The 20,968-nt window shown below is 41.4% G+C and overlaps 1 protein-coding gene across 1 annotated transcript; it reads right to left on the bottom strand.

Annotated features, from left to right (window-relative positions):
• Positions 1-11,425: 11,425 nt before the first annotated feature.
• hlx1 (H2.0-like homeo box 1 (Drosophila)) lies at positions 11,426-14,952 on the bottom strand. The gene is made up of 4 exons (XM_061270795.1): positions 14,363-14,952; positions 13,538-13,717; positions 13,252-13,436; positions 11,426-12,086 (listed from the first exon to the last, which is right to left on the bottom strand). The coding sequence occupies exons 1-4, from the start codon at positions 14,796-14,798 to the stop codon at positions 11,754-11,756; spliced, it is 1,134 nt and encodes a 377-aa protein (XP_061126779.1). The 5' UTR covers positions 14,799-14,952; the 3' UTR covers positions 11,426-11,753.
• Between the last annotated feature and the right edge of the window lie 6,016 nt (positions 14,953-20,968).

Here is a 20,968-nt window from a genome sequence, read left to right as displayed (position 1 = left end):
TGGTGAAGTCACGTCAAACGTTCAAAGCAATGACATTAACATTAGAGGACACCCTGCTCAGGCCACCCAGGTTACCTTCCTTTTTTATTTTTTTTATTTTACGCAGCCGGGGGTCCCTGCACACTAAATCATTCACGTGCTTTTGAATAGCGACCATCAGTCTCATATATGATGATTTCTACCTCTTGCCTCCATCCTCTCCAAGATTTCTCGTTTTATCACCCATTACATTCGATGCACTCTCTTTTCAGCCGGTAGAGATCCTGGCTGTGGGCAGTTGCCTCACAATAGAGATTTTTATTTTGACAACCGACCTTAAACGGTAGCTTGGCTCAAAATACTAATCCCCGTTCAGTACTAAATATTCTTTTTTTATATCCTCCGTTTTTCGAGGTGTCTCCAGTCATATCACCATTTATAGGAATATGTTGAGCAAAAACCACACGGGGACTATCTGGTACATATTTTTTTGTTTAACACAGTAAGCCCATTCATTCCTCTACTTATTATTGCATGTGCCTTGATCTCATTTTTCAAAAATTTTATTTTTATCTCACTAGGGTGATGAATCCTTCAGCCAGAGGCAGTTTGATGGACCAAAAGAATTCTATGGAGGTTTTCAGAATTAGCACTATTAGCTTACAGTTACCTAACAAATGTAAATTACAGACTTGTCAGTAATAATGAAATCAATATTTTTCTTTACATTTTCATAAAATAGCATCGCTTATATATTTTTAGTATGCGGTATGCGTTTTCTTCAGTTTGACTTGCAAGACAAACCACGCAGACAATAAAAAATCCTTTTGCTTCAAACAACATAATTCAAGCCTTTGTGGGCTGCTTTGCCGAGAGAAAGCTCACTTTTAAATCCAGCTGCGCTCTCGTGGATGGGACTGCTTGGAATGTGCCAGTAAAGTGGAGCAGAGGGGAGCATCTGCATGAATGTGTTTAGATTCAGGACCCCGCAAGTGCATTAAGCATAACGTAAACACGAGCGGGCATAGCCGAGCCAAAAGCAGTCTGGTAAATGAAGACGATCTAAAATATGTTCATCCAGGGTGATAAAAAGATAACAAAGCTGAAGGGTCAAGAGGCCCAACTTTAGTGCTCCGATCATCATTTCCCTCAATGGACAACTTAAGGGATCTGTAAACAAACTTGAAATCCATCATATCACAACCGTTTTAGGTTTTTATTTGGATCTCTGGTATTTCTCATCTTCTTAGGAACATGACAGTAATTACGGCCATCGAGGTACTTGTCTGAAAGAGGAGACTGCTTCTCCTCAGACCAACTGACACGGACTTGTGACATCATAACCCTGCTTGTTTGGACAAAGACTGAAGTATGTAACGGTCACAAAGCAGATTTATTTGGAGCCGTCATCCACTGGCGTGATGTTAACGGTTACTGGGAGGATTGCCCCATATTCATCTTGGAGATCGATATTACTCGTTTGTAGCAACATAGACACAACAGCCGCTTGACTGTCTCCACCCTTTTCCACAAGTGGTGGACAGCGCTCCAATTTCACGGTTGTTTAAAAGCGTTGTCACTCTTTTTAACTCGGTAGTGTGAAACACTAAACACGAGCGTAAACATTGCAGTGATTTAACAGCTATCAAATGAAAAGACAAATTATTTTTCTCATAAAAAGACTTGAGTGATTTGCAGTACTCATTACTTGGGTGTTACTCTCTTCGGTTACATGATGTTATGTCTAATGATGTCACCCTTTACTACGTGTATCTATATTCTCTCAAAAAAGAAATAGTACTGCTAAATCAAATACAAGCACTCTCTGTTGTTCCAATAAAGAAAAGCCATCATTGGTTCCTCTAGAGAGAGAAATGTGTATAACATCAACAGTCTAGCGGCTAGACTCTAGCCTGTGAAATGTAAAATGAAGATCATGACCTCTTGTCCCATTGCTTTTGCCCCACTTCCATCCATCAGCTTGAGGTCTACACAAAAAAGCAATCGTTACAGCCACTTGAAAATATGTCCGACGGGATGGATGCAAGTGTCAGTAAGTTGGGATTTCTCAGAGCCTTTATCACGGGATATGAGAGGACAAAACAAGACAAGAGAGTGGGAGCATAGCAAGGAGAACTGGAGCCCTAAACTATGATTTACTTGACCCTGCCGGTGCTAGAACTCACAACCAGAGCCTCATTATTTCTTAGGGTCATTCTGTTTGGACGTAAATTTGTTCAAAATCGCAATGCAAAGATGACTTCCAGGCATACACACAGTTAGTTATGACCGCTGGCCCCGCCCTTTCTGTCACTTCTCATAGCAACACTTTGCTGCTGATTTCCTAAGAACGACAGAGTAAATCATTTGCCTCTGCATGGAGGAGTTGCTAATTCCTAATAGGAGGGGAAGGGGCCAGTGGAAGATTTGGGGGGATATTAGGCACCAAATATACCACAATGAGCCTCAACTCAAGTAGCCAGGAGCTAAGAAACAAACTCCAACATGATGTGGTGGGCCGGATCTGGCCCTAGGGCCTTGAGTTTGACACCTGTGTATTAGGCTAGCAACAGTTTAAAGGGGTTGTGGAAATGTTTGTCTATTCTTGGAAATTTGTTTGATTATCTAACAGTGGTACCTTGACTCGCTGATTTGATTATTTCAAGACAATCTGAATGTTGAATGTTTGTGTGAGCATCTGAGCATGAGTTGTAACCTACAGCAGGTCCTCGCGAGTGTTTCATTGTTTGTCCTCTTCCATAATTTTGCTGAAATATGTATTGATATCTGACTGAATATGTATTGATACCAGACTTTAGTCCTGGCATAATTTAAAAAAAAAAATCACTATGACAGTTTACATATAATTTTGCTATTACTCCCCACTACTCCTTGGTAGTTTTACGAGATAACCAGAAGTGGTTCATCTCTCTCCGAACCTTGGCCTATTTTTTGTTGCGGGGAGAGCAACGAGCTGCAAAAGCCCAATGAATTACACTAATGTGCATAGTATTTAAAGGGGTTCATATTTCTTCTGGCCCTGTTATCAAGACTACTCCAGTGAGAAGGTAAAGTATCACCTCCCTTCGGCCAATATTTGATGTTATCAGTCTTTTACTCACTCTGATGTTTATGTTATGACAAATAAATGGCAGATTATTTCAGCCTTTTCTCACTGCTTCACACAAGCAATGGTTCTGTGACTCTCATTAATTCCAGAAGAGATAGACCCAAATTAGTATAAACATAGTGGTGACTCACACCTCAGGTTTATAGAGACCCACCAAAGGGGGGAGGATGCTCCATACGAGGCCACACAAGCAAAGCCGCCGAAAGGAAAACAAGCCTAATCCTGCTGATAAAAGCTGGATTGTTGCAGCGTTTATTTGGACATGCGGTGCCTGGCTGAAGAGTGCGTCTAATGAGACAGCACTCTGTCCAGGGTGGATTCATCACCGCTGGATCAGGGTTATCACCTACCCGCTGAGCTCCACTACTTTTAGTCAGGCTCCTTTCTGGTCACTCCCTTTCTGCCACGGTTCATCTTAAGATCCGTCAGCCTCTATCAGGACCTGGAGACAGGCTTTGCGAAGGATTGCCTTGCTTGGTTTACTTTCATGACCGTTATTAAGACAACATTGTGTTATTCTCTCACAAGGTCATGTGTGATCGGTTCAACTCTGGAGGTGGGGCACCCCTGGGGTCAATCCAAGCACACCTAAAATTGTATTTACTGTTTGGAGACGTGTTAAACCATGCAGTAGTGGAAAGTACCCCCCTGTCGTCTACAATTATACTTTTACTTGTTGCAAATAAAGCAGTGATATGTTTCATATTTTAGTGTGAATGCTTTGTGGATGCAGTCTGGAAGTTATTTGGGGTCTCTGTTGGACTTGCAGCTGTTTTTGTTTACAGATGGCCAAGGGAGTCAAATGCTAAATGTACCTCCCTGCTGCCTTTTGTCCATCACTCTTCAATTCCAATCCACCGTGTAATCATAAAAAACGTCATCAACTTTTCACAAATGCTTATTGTTGACATGAAACGTAGAATTTCTGGCGTCGCCTACAAGCAAAAAGTGGCATCTCGACAGGGGTCTGGTGTGTCCTAATGAAGACGTCCACCGCTTAGACAGTTTAAGATGAATTGCTGGACAGTCAAGTTTTGAAAATAGAAAATCCACAGCAAACCTGTTTCCGCTTTAAAGGGCAGCGGCAAGCCTCTTTCCCTCCCCTCTGAGCATCATCTCGGCCCGGCTAGATTACAGGCTGTGCATGTGCATCGTGGTTCTCCGACGCTGCCGTCTGCTGAAGAGCGCTGTTTTCCGTCACAGGCCATAATGGAAGCCAGATGTCTCACTGTCTGTTTCAAGCCCATAATCAATAGTCTCACTCTCAAAGTTTCTCTTCCTCTCAAGACAGCTTGTTAGGAGAAAATCTGTGAGGGAGTGGCGTGTGTATGTTGCAAACAACGCAAAGTGTGTCAAGAGTGAGATGAACTCATTAAATGTCCCACGTGGCTTGTTGGAGGAGGTATGTAAGGTTGTGTGTGTGTGGGGGGGGGGGGGGGGCTTCCTTGCAGCCTCAATAAGCTAAATGACACAAGAGGCATGTTCCCTCTCAAGGGGCTCAAGGAATGATCAAGAAAGGGAATTCACATGAAGAAAAAATAAGTTGCAATTGAAGTTGTGTCCTGCACTCCGACAGGGTCGCCTTACATCTCAATTCCTGAGCTGGTGTCGGGGGAACGTTTTGAAATTGTTTGTCTGAGTGTTAAAGGGCATGAATGAGTTGAACACAGGGAAAGGTGTAGGAATCTGAGTTTTCAAGTTGTCACCTCTGGCTGGTGAGCAACGCTAGATACAATCTGGATTGGTTAAATGCAGAGAGCACATTTCATGCACTGTCATGTATATTGCAAATACAATTACCGTTTTTTTCCGTGTATAGTGCGCCCCCATGTATAATACGTTCTCTCTCGCGCTCTCTCTCTCGCTCTCTCTCGCTCTCGCACACACGCGCACACACGCACACGCGCACACACGCAAACCGGATATCATACGGAGGCCGCCATTACAGATGCGCAGAACGGATGCTCAAGACACGTCAGCTATATAAAGAGCGAGAGTTCAGTTCTCTACCTAAATCCGTATTACAGGGAATATTTTATTTCACAACACTTTGCCTTGTTCCATTCTTCTCTGCTGTTCACTTCAAACACGCTCCATGCGACCGCAATGCTCTCGTATCAGACGCTTGCTCGATCACCTGCTCGTTTGCTGTCCCGTGCGCGCACGGAGCGCGGTGGTGCGTTTACGGGCAGTCGGAGAAATCAACGCCAACAAAAAAAATTACATCCAGCCTAGTTAAGACCATACCAAAGACTATAAAAATGGGACCCATTGCCTCCCCCATGTATAATGCGCACCCCAGATTTTAGGACAATAAATTAGTTAAATTTTGCGCACTATACACGGAAAAAAACGGTATTATAAAATCTAAACTAACAAACCCGCTCTAAAATAGAATAAAAAAGATGACATCTACCCCCGCCACACAGAAAATAAAGGAAATTGAATTTTTTTTTACATAATATTTTACATACCTACAGCGCCAACAATGGAGAGGATCCGACTTTGAATCTTGGCTCCTTCCTGTGTGCGATGCATGTTCTCCTGTTGCGTACAGTAACTCCCTCCAACATTCCCAAAATAATGCATATCTTACATAGATGGGAATGTGAATAGTTTTTCTCTTGCCATGGAGACTATAAGGTGAGATGTGAGGAAGAGAAGAAGTTGTATTGTATTTTATTTAAATAAACAAAAGAGCCAAGCGCTCTTACCACTTACAGTAGCGTTGTCGTCGATGGCAGCTTCCAGTAGAGATACTTTTTATTATGAAAATGAGAACATTGAAAATGTTGACTTGAGTGGTAATAATCCTCAAAAAAAAAGATTTTAAAGCCTTTATTGAGCTGTTTAGTTGATAGTAACGATCCCAATATTTGCAGGAGCACCAAATGAAAGTATGCCCCTGCTGCTGTGTGTTTGGATTAAAGTTGCAATAACTTCAACAAGCAAGAATGTATGTGCTACTACAACCTGGATGAGTGACAATCTACACAGACATCTTTGTTTTATGCGTATTTTCTCCAAGCCTCTGTGTTGTTACAGGTGAATTTTACAGGTGTTTACAGTACAGTGGATTAACGCCTTATTTAAAAATGGTACCATAAACATCTGAGCAAGCTGAAGACGGCCCGGGCTTTAAACACTGTCATAAAGTCTAACGACCTGTACGCAATCAAGTGCAAACTGACTAAATATTCCGTACAGTAGAACAAGCGGAGTGCTTCCCAACACGAGTGAGAATAACTTAATTTCCTCGGATGAAGCAGCTGGCCGTGTGGACGCTCTGTAAAGTTTAATAGTCAAATATGCATGGATGATGGTCCGGCTGTGCAGTGTCATGTATTCCTAAACAAACCCCAGCGAGACCTGAACTCTCACCCCTTGCACATGGTGGTTTTGGAGCTCTCAGACATTCTGCACAGCGGGCCTTTTTACAGACACGGCAAATCCCAAGCGCTACCATTATGGTCGCGGTGTAACCGCAGCGATGCAAATAAGGGCAGTAATTACGATCTCCCGTCCGCGTCCGAAACTGTCGGCTGAATCAGTTAAAAGGAAGTTGAATTGAAGGATGTGAAACTATAAGATAGTTTTTCTAAATCACCTGTTCACGCTTGCTCGGTTGCTAGGGCGACGGGTGCTTCGGCCATCTAGATTGTTTTCGATCAACCTGCAGGAATATGCCGCAGTCGCGTCAAGAGGCCTTTCGGAGTTCCCTGCGCCCAGCTCTGTTTATTTTGGAACAAGAACAAGACAAACCCAAGTGACGTCTTATTTATTTTCCAGCTCTTGCCCTCTCCTCCCCTAACAAGCAGAGCCGTGAAGAAGAATTCCCTGATAATCTGTCAGTATCAGTCTGTAGTCTGTGTTCTTTAGGGTGTTGACACCATCCACATTCTATATAATGAACAGCAACCAGGTTGAATACAATAACACAAAGGCTGATAAAAAAGGGAGGGGTGGGGGAGCGCGGGGAGCATCAACAGATAACAGGGCAAGGGTGGTTCATGAGCGATGAGTCAAGTGACGTGCTTGATTGTATTAGTGGGCCTCAGGGTGGTCCAAATACAGGAGGTCAAGGAAACAAGCATGACTTTAATAACAGCTGCTAAAACATAACAAAATAATTATAACAGCACAGCTAAAATAATGTAAGTTGTAGAAACAACAGAAAATTCTAGTGGCTAAGAAATTTTGTAACAAGTGTCTAAAACAGCAAATATGCTAATCGTGGTTAAAAACACTTAAGCCAGAATTGTTTACCTCAAGAGTGCAATAAAGTGTAATCAAGAGGGACAATCACTAAGTGAATCAACATACTTAAAAAAAAAATTGGTGTTCAGTTTAAGCAAGCAACTGTTAGCCTTGATAAGTACCAAAAAGGGGAAATATGTAAACCTCAGATTAAGACCTTCGTTTTCATGCAGGTGACTGTAGTTGCATCACACATCAGGTTGTGAAAGCCTCCAATACATTTAGCAAACAAAGAAAGTTGTCATTTACACTCCCATGTCCAAACGTTAGTTTTAATTCAGTTAGATATCAAAAGCACATCACACCACTGGTTAACTTTACTGTGAGTCCAAAGTGAAAATGTGCTGTTAATGAGAGCTCATATGAAAATTAAAGAGCTTTTTAAATCCGTTTTTGTGTTTGCTTTTCAGTGGGCAGCCTAAGGGCGGCCATAATCCACTTCTCAGTATGTTCATCACTTAGTAAAGTCAATGGAAAAGGGCGGGCAGCCCTAATTAATACAGAGGCAATCCCCAAATTACAACCTTCACCACACAGAGTTGCCGTATGTCAATAATCTGAAGGCAGCAATAAAATAGCTCCTTCATGCACGCCACATTAAAACACAGGGCGGTAGGTCAGACGGCTTGCAGCATATAACTGATCGCTGCTGGCCATCCTCTCCAACTGCGTGTGTGTGTGTAGGCCGCGCAATATTTGAGAGGTGTGCTGAAAGTAGTGCCGTCCAGGTGGCAGCTTCTCCGAGGGATTCTCCCCCCTGTGAGGCCCATCCAAGGAAAACCAAAAGCATCTGGAGCCGGCCACCCCGCAGCGCCCCAGTGCGGGGCACTGGCCGGGCCTCCGCAGCCGGTGCGGCAGCAGTTAGGAGAGTCCCGAGCCAAGGTGGAGCGGGGCGAGAGGAAGGGAGGAAACTTGGAGGGAAACCATGAAAAATGTGGAGCATGAAAATGTCTCCCTTGGTTTATGGCAGCGCGGACGAACTTCCAAGAACAACACATCTTTAAATTTAACTTGAGATGCATTTCTTTCTTTTTTTGTTCCACTCCCAACTTTTTCCCCCTCTCAAAAGAAACACCAATATGCTTGGCAACTGCAGCCATGTTAAAAAAGCACTCAATAATGTGGCTTTCGTAAATGTGGTGACAGTTTCGGTTCGAGAGGCTTGCCTTTCAACGCCGGTGAACATCAGCTGTGCAACGTTCACAAATACACATATACACAATACTGGAAGCAGTATTTTAGTAACGGATTAAGAGACCTTGAGAAAAGAAACAGAGATGTGTGAAATGGATATAAATGACTGGGTGACTGGAAAGCTCTTGGCCTGATAGCAAATTAAAGGTTCTGACCATGTAATGATATTTTGTGGCTCTCTGGAGGAAGTCATCCCTTGTGCAGATGATTGAGAGCTCCTTTTTAGACAGTTGGAGTCATAAATCAACGTTTGATGGAACAAACATACCTCCAAAGGAAGAGAAGTCGCTTTCCAGAAGCATCCACGTTCACTCGACCTGGCCGCAGTGAATAAATAAAATGCTCCATCGATGACGAAGACATTTGGCAATGAAATATGGCACACACGATCCAGAAAGTGACACCAGCGAGTCTTTTACACGTCAAGTTGTGTCTGATATTGGAAAATATTACTAAATGTGACAATCTTTAGCCACGCCCAAAACCAAAATTGTAAAAAGCGATTCATCTGTCATGATTCTGTTAGTGTTTGGATTACATTTGGTTTTTATTTGATATCTTGTGCTTTTTTTTGGTCCCTTATGTGAACTAGTCAGCTTCCTCCGACAGTTTGTGTTCTGTCCAGGTGTTTGTTGTTGTCTTATCAATTTGCTTGTATTTAACTTCTCTGGTTTCTCTCTGTCTTTTTCTGATCGTTGCTTGATCATGTATTATGTTGTATTTTATGATGTTTTGTTTTTATATTGAATTTTGGTCTTTTCAAAAGTTGGTTTTTGATTTAGAGTAGAATCCACAATACTCCTACAATGATTTCTTTATTTGAGTACTCTTCTACTCAAAACATGACTCCACAACTGAGTCCTCACACCTTTTTATAAAATAACCTTCAAACTGTTTTGATTCATTTAGAAATAAATCTTTGAACTCAATTTCCAGGGTCTTCAGAGACTTCAAAATTTTTGCTTCAAACTTGCTTCACCTGTTTACTCTTCCATATTTCATTGCGTTGTTCAAGCAATTGGTCACTTGTGCTGTGTTTTTTTTTTTTTTTAAATGACCCTTTTTTAATTACACCTTAAGTCCCCTTTGGACACTTACTCAACTACAGCAAAAACGTCTCCATCAGGCTATCAGACAAGTTCTCATGCAGATAAAGCCTTGAAGTGCTGGAGACGCTTCAGGTTTTAGTCATGCTAATCCCCTCACCGAGACACAAACCTCCCCCATTTTCTCTCCGCCAGAGGTCATTTATTTTTACACTTTGCTCCTTTTTCTTCTTCTCTTTTTTACCCCTAAGTGTCAAATATTGGTGAGTCTGCAAAGCTGGTTTGCTTTACAGCTTGCCGTCCCGCTTGTCAAGAGGGACGTATGGGACAGCTTTTAATAGCGGCTCAAAAGGCTGACATTAAATACTCACCAGATGGACTTTCTCCTATCCTGCTCATAAAAGTTCTCAAGACAGTTCACAAATCAAGGACTCACACTATTATGTTAAGCGTTTGGGTTGTTATGGTTATAGTACATTTGCAAATACTCCTGTAATTTATAGCTTTTCGAGGATAAGTAAAGTCTCAATCCGCCTAGACGTCTTACATATAGATGTCTTCATATGTATTCCTGTATATGCAAAACCATTTTTCATGCAGCGCAATTGAAGTGCAAAGATTATGAGCAAACTTCACAAGCATCGCATAACACATTGCGGATCCAGCATAGAACATCACCTGAGCGGACGACCAAAAAAAAATATAGCTAGGAGAAGAAAATTGAACTTCAAGATGTGAAGGGAAAAACTGCATTTTTCCTGGGGGTCTGGGTCCTCTTCTTTCTTTTTTTTCCAGAGTGGAAAATGGATCTTCTGGTAGTGAAAGTTCGCGGTGGTCTGGGTTTGGGGGTCACTTACTATTGACGCTGCTGTTCTTAGCCAGCATAGTCATGCTATACAGAATATCATGTGGGTTTTTTTCCATAGCATAGCTTTAACAGAGGTGATGATAGAAAATAAGACCTGTTAGAAACTTTATGCACATTTATAGCCTGCCTATGTCTATATGTATAAATAAATATGATTGACAAACTGTAAATTGTGAATTATTGATTCCCCCCCCCCTCTGAGCTTCTGAAATCCTCATCACTTGTATACTCTCATTTGAATATATTAAAATAATTGCTTGTCTCTGTTTTTCTTTGAAGTTGTTTGTTTAGCACATTTATGATAGCTTTGGAATGAAAATGAGTCACGCAGGTGAAACTAACATGGGAAAAAATGTTTCGCTTCACCCAACAAGTTGACTGCCTTTATGCAACAGCAAAGTGTTTCATTTGTGTAAATTCTAAATAGCAAAGCATGTGATCATAGGGAATTTATATTTCACCACTTTAGTTATATTATTGTAAGGAGTGTGGGAGCAGCACTATAAATGAATGAGCAGTAATGGAGGCTTGTAACTACATGGCTCTGGATAAATAAAATATATTCAATGAGGTCACTGTTGCTATCTGGAGCCGTTTAACGTATACAAACTATAAATTTGCAGGTCCCCCCCCCCTCTCTCTCTGCTGCAAGAGCAATGGAATTCTGTGATTTGAAGGAGGTCAAGTTCGCACACACATTTCACTTTATTGAACGAAACTGTGTTTCATTTACGCGCAAATGTGGGAGATACTTAAAAATTGCTTGTCTGAATATATTGGCCAGTCATAATAATTAAGATCTAAATAAAATATTTGCACGTTTGGATGCACGTGTGCCATTCCAGTTCCGGGGAAAAAAGAAGTCTACGGAAACAATTAAGGATTTAAATAATTAATAAGTAGTATGTACAGAAAGATTCATGTCAAAACGAAACACACACCACCATTGGAGACAGAGAAAAAAGCATTTTATTTACAATATTTTCAGTGCAAATTATATTAACAATATAGCATGACACGCAAGAAGACATGTACACAGGCATGTGTGTGCGTGTGTGTTCCGAGATTTCACTGACACAAGGTGAAAGAAAATAGTTCTTGTACAATTTACGATATATTTGATTTGTTTGCAACCCTCTGAGGAAAGCATCATGCATGCTCAAGTAGAATGAAATAAAAACGTCTTTCAGGGGAAGCTTGCTTTATTGTGTCCGTCATGGATTGAATCACTCCGCTCCAGTTGAATGGATGCAGATCAAAGTCGACCCGAACCGAACCTTCATATTAGAAGCTGGGGGGACACCGACGAAGAAGAACCCGAGTCCAAGTAAGCCGCCTCCACGCCGGCATTGATGATTACGCTTGTTTTGTTCCGCTCACAAAGGTCCACATTATGCGTCACGTCGCTCTTGTCTCCCTCCGGAGCGTCTTCGGACTCGCATTCGCTACGCTCAATGTCGCTCTCGCACTCGGACTCCGCTGTCTCTTTGGGGTCCCTTCCGGACTCCGGCGTCCCGTCCCCATCCGGCTGCTCTTTGTCCTTGTCTTTCTGGGCCTGGGCCTCTTTGGAGTGTCGCCACTTCATGCGTCGATTCTGGAACCACACTTTCACCTGCAGGGATCCATGTACGCACACACGCCTTAAATTTATATTGGGCCAGTCGTCTCATTTGTTCATTAAATACAGCATTACAAATACAAATGCGGGTTTTGCAAGGTCTTAATTGTTTGATTGTGTACAAGATATATATTTTCAATTTATATTGATTTCTTTAAAGGATAGCGGCATTATTTTTTATTTGTATCAGATTTTTCTTGTGTTTTATGAAATACTAAAAAAATCCTCCAAAAATGATACAAAGTTGTTCATGATGTAGCCTATAGTAAAAAAAAAAAAAATCTAAAAAAACAAAATATTTGTTTCATGAATCTACTCTAATATAATTCTAATTGTGTGTTTTGGTGTGTGTTAAATGCAGTAACATTATTTAAGTTACAACTAAAAATGGGGCATGTGTTTTTATCGTTTACATAAAAATATTTAAAACTTTCTCAGGAAATCTGCTTATTCTTTTTCTCTCATGACAAATTGACTACATTCAAATTATAAATATTTTTAATGCAGTGTGTCTTATATCAAATAAGCCTACAACATTTATATGGCTCACATGGATGGGAGTAACAGCCATTAAAAATATTTAGCACGTTTATCACCATAGAATCCATAGTTCAAAATATTAAAGTCGAAATAACAATATGTTATCATTTGGGGGTGCAGACAAATACCTTCACTTAACTGACATAACAATGTAATTATGTTTTGCAGCATATAGTATTAAAACTGTTTCATTTCATTCATTATTTTCTGTAACCCAAAAAGAAATCACACTATTATAAAATATTTTTAGCAAAATTGAAAAAGTGAATTAGTGATACATCATCATTACAAGTAACATTTGTGTGGATGGAGATCAACTGGTTGTAATGTAATTTCGAAGTCTTGCATCGCAGTTTTGCTGTGCAGGCCAAATGAACACAAGAATGGCACACCACAGAGCACATGTGCCAAAGCCAAACAAAACAGTGCTAGCAATTAGTGCCAAACTGTATGGACATCTACTTCCTGCACTAAGATGCATGCAAGGAATATTAAAAAAAAATAGAAAGACTTGTTTATGGCGCTACTGCAATGTAAGCACATTGCTATCCCGATTTGGGTATACAACAAAGCACATTCTCTCTTTATACGACTGTACAGATTCATTGTGAAATTTTACCTGCGCGTCTGTCAATCCGAGCATGGCAGCCAGTTGTTTTCTGTCAGGCTTGGTGACGTATTTCTGGATCTCAAACCGCTTCTCCAGGCCTTTTCTTTGCAAGTTGGAGAAGACCGCCCTGGACCAGGAGCGTTTCCTCTTGTATGTTTGCGGCATTGTGTCTTTGGTGAGGACAGCGTACGGGCCTGTGGGTCAACAAGACAAAAACAGGGGTGTCAGACTTGAAAGACCCAAAGGAAAGAATATTCCAAATATGTCCTGAGGTGTTGTGCATGTGAGGGACTACCTGGGAAGGTGTCTTGAAACTGATGTTGGCCTGACTGTCTGCCGCCGCTGCCCAGTGAACTCATCATGGCGGAAGCCTCGCTCATCCCAGGTTCTATGGAGGAGAAGTACTGGCCAGCGGCAGGCTGAAGAGGGATGTGGACGCCTGACTGACGGTTGGAGCTAACAATGGATGTGAGATCTGTTTGTGGAGGCGACAAATAGACTCCAGTCAAGATTTCAGGAAAAGCAACTATGTGACAATGAAGCACACCTGCTGCTGCCCTTGACTTTTGACCCCTACCCTGTGAGCAGGGTTTCCCTTAAGGATTATTTAGTTGTATTGAGTTTTGTAACCTGGCTGATTCACAGTTAGAATAAAATGTTGGGTGCACTGAAAATTTCAAGGCGGCCAACTTAGAAAACATTTTAAGTTAGGCAATGTGTGTTTGACGTTTTTCTGTTGTGAAAATATGCTTTCCTACATTTCACAATAAAGAAGTAAATACAAGTTGCTTGGTTTGTTGCGTTGACCAACGTTGCTGCTATAAATGTCAGTAAATTAAATTTGAAAATTTTACCAACTTAAATAACTTAACAGAAAAAATGCAAGTTATTTTTAGTGTTAACACGACATATACAGTGAACGAATGGAGAACACAAAAGACTCGTGTGCCTTTTGATGATCAATATTTTAACTTTATTTTAACTAGATGAAACAAAACCAACCATGCTTTATTATCAAAAGGCAAAAGTCAATTTCTTCTTATTAAAGTGTATGCTGTGATTTTCTTTCACCTACTTTCTGCTCTGTTTTCCCCCCTATGTTCCCGAAACATGCCCTCACCTCTCAACTTGTCCTTCCCCTTTGCGTCAAAATCCGTGGACAATATCCGATCAATTCCAAATTTGAGGTCTTTGCTTGAAGGCGGAGGGGCCTGCGAGCTGTTGAGAGCTCCTCTGGGCACCGAGGTAAGTTGTAGTCCTTGCCTGTGGTACGGAGACGCGGGGCTTGCCCTTGCCCCGTACACAGACGCGCGAGCCTCCCCCGGTCCGACTGTAGAGGGACGCAGCGGGGAGCCGCCGGAGGACGCGCGGTGCTGGCCCACGTGCACCATTAGGGCCGAGGAGCCCGGCATGTTCTCTGCATCACCGGCTTGGAGGAGTTCCGCGATGCAAAACGACGGTTTCTTGCTGGTGTCCACCGCGAAGCCTCCTGCGCAGTACGCAGACCAAAGACTGAAATTTGAGGCGTAAAACGGATTGAGACCGGCGGTGTACATCCTGGAGGTTTGGACTGGATCTTGTGAAGGTTCACTAGAAATTCATACATGCACAAAACAATCGAGCGCGTTTGGAACCTGTGTTGTCAGAACCGAAACACTTTTGCAACACTGACATCCAAAAGTACACAGTTCCACTCCGAAGTTACTTGCGCGCTTTTGATTGGTTCCACGCTCAGCCAATGGGTGTTTTTCCTTTTCGGACGCACAATTACTCACGCTTTACTGAGCGGTCTTCTGAGGGACTTATTCTCGCGGGTTGACTTAGTCTAATAGGACTGCTGTTAGAATTAGTATCCCCTGTCATTTTGATTGGGGAGGGGGTAATTTGTTGAAATTTGCTACACTTGGTAAAAACACCCGAAGAAAACACGGAAAAAGTAAATTGATGCTGCCATGAACGGTGCTGCTAAGCCCTACCGAGAGAAAAACAAACTTCAGCGTATTGCTGAAGGACTCTTGGACATACATGATTTGAGGATTGAACCCACCACCTATTTATTTATTTATTTATTTATTTATTTATTTATTTATTTATTTATTTATTTATTTATTTATTTATTTATTTATTTATTTATTTATTTATTTATTTATTTATTTATTTATTTATTTATTTATTTATTTACCCCCGTGGGGACTAAGCGGTGCACAAAATGGATGGATGGATGGATGGATGGATGGATGGATGGATGGATGGATGGATGGATGGATGGATGGATGGATGGATGGATGGATGGATGAATGGATGGATGGATGAATGGATGGATGGATTCTTTTAGCCGCCCCCCACCTGAGAGAAAAAAAAAATGCTGCCGCAGACGGCCGCCCGCCCGCGTCGCCCGTACTTAAGCAATCCGTTTAAACACTCAAATTGTCATTAACCATCTTCCTAATAATATTTGTTTGCGTCAGAAATAGGCAAATAATGTAAATGAATAAATCAATAGATTTTATTTTTAAGAGATCCATATTTCATTTGTGGATTAAAATGGATATTAGACAGTCTCTAGGCCTATTTCTTTCTACTAAAGAGCCTTATTTATTTATTTATTTATTTATTTATTTATTTATTTATTTATTTATTTATTTATTTATTTATTTATTTATTTATTTATTTATTTATTTATTTATTTATTTATTTATTTATTTATTTATTTATTTATTTATTTATTTATTTATTTATTTATTTATCTATTTACTACATGTACTCTATTTCTTATAAAGTATATTTGCCACCTCTAGATAGGACGAGAAGACTCTCCACTGATCCTGTTTTGATGGGCTGTGATTGTTGTTAAATGAGCGGATACGTCCGCTAAATTGACCTCAAAAATAGAAGCTGCTTTAGTATTTTAGGATACAACAGAAATCCTTATTTCTTCCGGAGCTGTCAAAGGAGGAGGGATGAGCAGGAGGAGGTGGGGGCATTGGGGGGACTTTATAATGACTGTTAGCACTTCCCTTTTTCAATATTTGTGCAACTTTATCTCGACGCGCAAGTTGCACGCTGACGCAAATCCGTCCCCATGCTCATAATAAACAGAGGAAATCTATTCCCCGTGAAAACGAAAACAAAATTAACTTCAGAGGCCGCGCTCCATCCGCAAGGACCCTCAATATTCACACACTGGGAACTGGCCAACGAAACTTTAAAAAGCTTTTTGGGGGGTGGGTCACGGGAATGGTCTATATGCGCGAATAATTAATTACGCGCAAGCTAGTAAATTTTACTCTACAATACAAATACAATTGAAGCAATTAGTGATAATAAATAACTATCCAGTGCCATGTTTCATGGAAACAATGGCTTCTTCATTAATCTTGGTCCAGCGCACCGGAAGCGCAGATGACCCTGGCTGCCTCCTATCATGATGTTTTCGAGTGAGACTTTTTCCGGGTTAATTTTAGAAATGACATGTAACGTTTGCCCTGCATTGCGCAGTCAAAACAATCCAGGGAAGGGGATGTAGTTATTTCAGGTGCTGATGAGCATTGCAGTGGGAAGCAAAAACGAAAAAAAAACCTTGACAAATGTGCCTCATTAGAAGTGTTTTCCTTATTGTGTCGATGTAAGTGATCCAAATTGGGCAGATAAATAACGAGGCGTCATTAATTATTTTATATTCCCCCTTTTCGTTCATGACTTGACTTCATTGTTTGACAATCACACGTTTACAGAATAATAAAATACCCGAACTTTGCCATTTTGGATCCGGATTATTTCCTTTTTAACATCTGGGAAATTGGTCATGGCGCTTTTATAAAGTCTGTTTTTATCATCAAGCCGCATGCGCTTATTTTTCCTCTCTAAATGTCATTGTGAGTACATTTTTACATAAACATCAACTTTTTAGTGTACTTATGAATGATTGCAAAAAGTATACATAAAGCAAAAGCGACAATTACCTTTTTTTTTTTTGGTGCACATGAAGAAAAATTGCTTTTCATGCTGGAATCCAGCTGGACAGTTCAGCTTTATTTCCCTCTTTCCTACGGCTTCCCTCTGTGGAGCTGTTAGATGAGCTCAAGTTACCAACGCAGTCAAACACTCCTGCCTGCTTTAATAAGTGCACTTGAGTCTGTCTTCCACAATCAGTGTTATACAACAGGTGACATCTTTTGTCTGGAAATCAATGCAAGCATCTTTAGCTGGCCAAGCAGATTAGTGACTGATAGGGGTGTAACGATTCATCGATACACATCGATTAATCGATATAGTGCTCTACGATTTATTGGCATCGATGCTAAACGTAAACATCGATTTATATCGCCGTGTTTGACCTCGGACATTAGACGCGACTTTATTTTGAAATCCAGTTCATTGTTGCTTGCTTCCTCTTTCCGGGAGCAGTCCGCGGCGTGTTGTGTTGTGAGCAGAGCAGGCACGTGAAAGGGGAGTCGACAACTAGTACGCGGCTCCTGGGCTGGGGCTATGGCTAGTGTCCAAAAAGACGAGGAAATTTGCTCCCCTTTAGGCTTCAAGTCATTCGTTTGGAAGCACTTTGGATTCCAAAGAAAAGATGGCTCAACGGACAAGACACGTGCAGTTTGTAAATCCTGCCATGCGGTGATCAAATATTCAGGGAGCACAAATCTCGCCGCACATTTAAAGAAAAAACACGACATCAAAGTTCAGTGTTAAAATAAGCACTTTGTATACTACAATACTCTTGTAATTTCCTAAATAAAGAGTTTGCCGTATTAATTGTTATAAATCAGGATATTGTTCTATATTTTTTATTTACAAAATATATATATCGATCGTAGAGCACTATATCATGATGTATCGTGAATGAATCACAGCAGGCTTTAAGATATCGGCAAATATCGCATCGTGGTTCTTTGTATCGATATGATATCGTATCGTGACAAAACCGGCGATTTACACCCCTAGTGCTCTACGATCGATATCCTGATTTATCCCAGAAAGAGCAAGCAAGCAACAATGAACTGGATTTCAAAATGCCAATAAATCGTAGAGCATTATATCGATTAATCGATGTGTATCGATGAATCGTTACACCCCTATTAAAAGTACAACAAAGTATCAAAACATCAATGCGTCAAATTGATACCCAGTGTGGCCACTGTCCTCATTCCACCTGACGTTTACATGCCCATTGTTGTGGCCTGATTACTCGCTGTGTGTTTTTCAGGAAGTCTTATATTGGGCGGAGGAAAAACTGATTCAGGCGCTCCGCACCGCAGCTCTTGCAGGATCAGAGGATAGAATCAAATGAGTTCCATTATTACACCAAGACTTATTGCTCCCCTCTGTACGGCTCCCACTTGAGCCAAGATTACTATTTCTGGCAATGTTTGCCTTAGGAAGGAACTTTCGCAGATTTAATGGGACCTGGGCCATTGTGCAGGGCCTTCTGTATGGCACGCTGCCATCATCTCCACACAGGCAGAGAAGAAAGAGCTGAAGGGTACTGAAGCCCATTAGAAAAAAAAGAAGAAAAAAAAGGCAGTCAGTCTCATTTTTTTCGGGAGGTGGGGACAGTGACCCTGAATGCACAAACACGTCAGACTCTCTCAGGTTGACATGAACTCAGATGATCTTCATACGGCCTTGTTACGAGGTTAAATGTCAGGAGTGGACTTAACATGTGTCATGCATGATGTGGATCGTGATTGACTGCATTGCACTGCATTTTGGCAATAAAACTTACAGGAAACTGCAAAGATATCTGCTCCATGGTTTCATTTGAGCTTCAATTACTCTGCACGGGGCGACTCGGTGGCGCGCTGGGTAGCACGTCCGCCTCACAGTCAGGAGGGTGCGGGTTCGATTCCACCTCCGGCCCTCCCTGTGTGGAGTTTGCATGTTCTCCCCGGGCCCGCGTGGGTTTTCTCCGGGCACTCCGGTTTCTTCCCACATTCCAAAAACATGCTTGGTAGGCCGATTGAAGACTCCAAATTGTCCCTAGGTGTGAGTGCGAGTGCGAATGGTTGTTTGTCTCCGTGTGCCCTGCGATCGGCTGGCAACCGGTTCAGGGTGTCCCCCGCCTACTGCCCGATGATGGCTGGGATAGGCTCCAGCACTCCCGCGACCCCCGTGGGGACTAAGCGGTTCAGAAAATGGATGGATGGATGGATACTCCGCACGGGATGACGTTCCTATTAAAGCCGTCATTGCATACTGTAAAAGTTAAAATAAGTACACTGCAATTGAATATCAAGAGAACAAATGGGACAGTTTTCGTTTTCTATCTGAGGACATAAAATCGAGGGCGTAAAATCCGTTCAAAAGTTAAACTTTCTACCCAGTAAACTGCTGTTCATTATATTTGGTGCAATCTTACAAAATATTCTCAGACCAGGCTGTGAATACTAACTAAAACTACCCTGTAGTCCAGGGGTGTCCAAACTACGGCCCGCGGGTCCAGTTTTTATTGGCCCGCAGCAAATTCTGAAAACATAATTGAATATGGCCCGCGCAAGAAGCTTGAGCTCAACTCTGTTGCACTTCTCAGTTTCCACACTGGATGGAGCCCGCCACACAAAGCGTTTGACGTCCCATTACCACCCCCTAACCCTAATCCCCCCCCCCCCCCCCCCCCCCGGAAGAGAAGCAAATGCACAGCGTTTGACTTCCCATTAGCACAAAGGAAGAGAAGCGAAAAAAAATATTGGCCCCCGGGCCCCTTCACGTTACTAAATCTGGCCCTCCTTGCAAAAGGTTTGGACACCCCTGCTGTACTCATTTGGTGTGTCAAATTTAAAACATTCACTGAACATCAAATATTGTTAATCTTCTATTAAAATTCATTAGTAATCCACAAAAGGGTTAGATATTTTACAGTTAAATTGCATGATGTGTGCTCACGATTATCAAATGATTAGTTATTAGTGTCGTAATATGTACGTTTGAAGACACGAACATGCAACAGACTAATCACAATTAAACTAGATTTAAATAGGAAGAGAATTTGAATACTTTTGATGCTTCAACGAATACAAATACAGAGCCAGTATATCATTACACGTTTTACGACCTAACTTTTTGTTGGAACAGCTTCAACTGACAGTTCAATTTCAACATCCTGCAGTCATTTTAATAACTTGGTGTGGCAAAAAGTAATGAATTCTGCAATGCATAATGAAATGATAATCAAACAAAATATTGAATACGTCTCACAATTTGAACATTTGATCAGCAAGGTCATGAGAGTTTAAACGACTGTTATTTTTGCTCTTTTGACTTTTCACCGTCTTGGTAAAAGACATGGAGTGGTGATTAGCTGGACATCGGAATGGCTCAGGCTAATCACACTCGCTCTGACCTGCCCTGTGCTGTAAACAAGCTAAGAGGCTGCTATAATAACTGATGCTTTTAAATAAAATGGCGACTAGGTACATTCGAGCTGAGCCATCTGTTTACACTAAAACAGATTTAAAGTCGCCTTAAAGGCCGGTACTTTGGGGCCTACCGATGCTCCCGTGTGCAAATGTACATAAGGCTAAATCGTGAAAATCCGTGAGCTAAATAAGAGAGGAGACGAATGGAATAAGTTGTAATAGCACCTACTGTTTCTACAAAGGCAGGAAGAACAGCTGCTATCATGCGTTTATAATGATGGACTATGGTTTTAAATAAGGAGAATGAACTCTGTTGTTGCCATAGCAACCTTAGATACATCAAATCAGATTGATTGGCAAATTTA

Source organism: Syngnathus typhle, linkage group LG22 (genome assembly GCF_033458585.1).
Source record: "Syngnathus typhle isolate RoL2023-S1 ecotype Sweden linkage group LG22, RoL_Styp_1.0, whole genome shotgun sequence".
Taxonomy (NCBI): Eukaryota; Metazoa; Chordata; class Actinopteri; order Syngnathiformes; family Syngnathidae; genus Syngnathus; species Syngnathus typhle.
The sequence above is the reverse complement of the archived record's forward strand: the minus strand, read 5'-3'. Positions and strand labels throughout refer to the sequence as shown.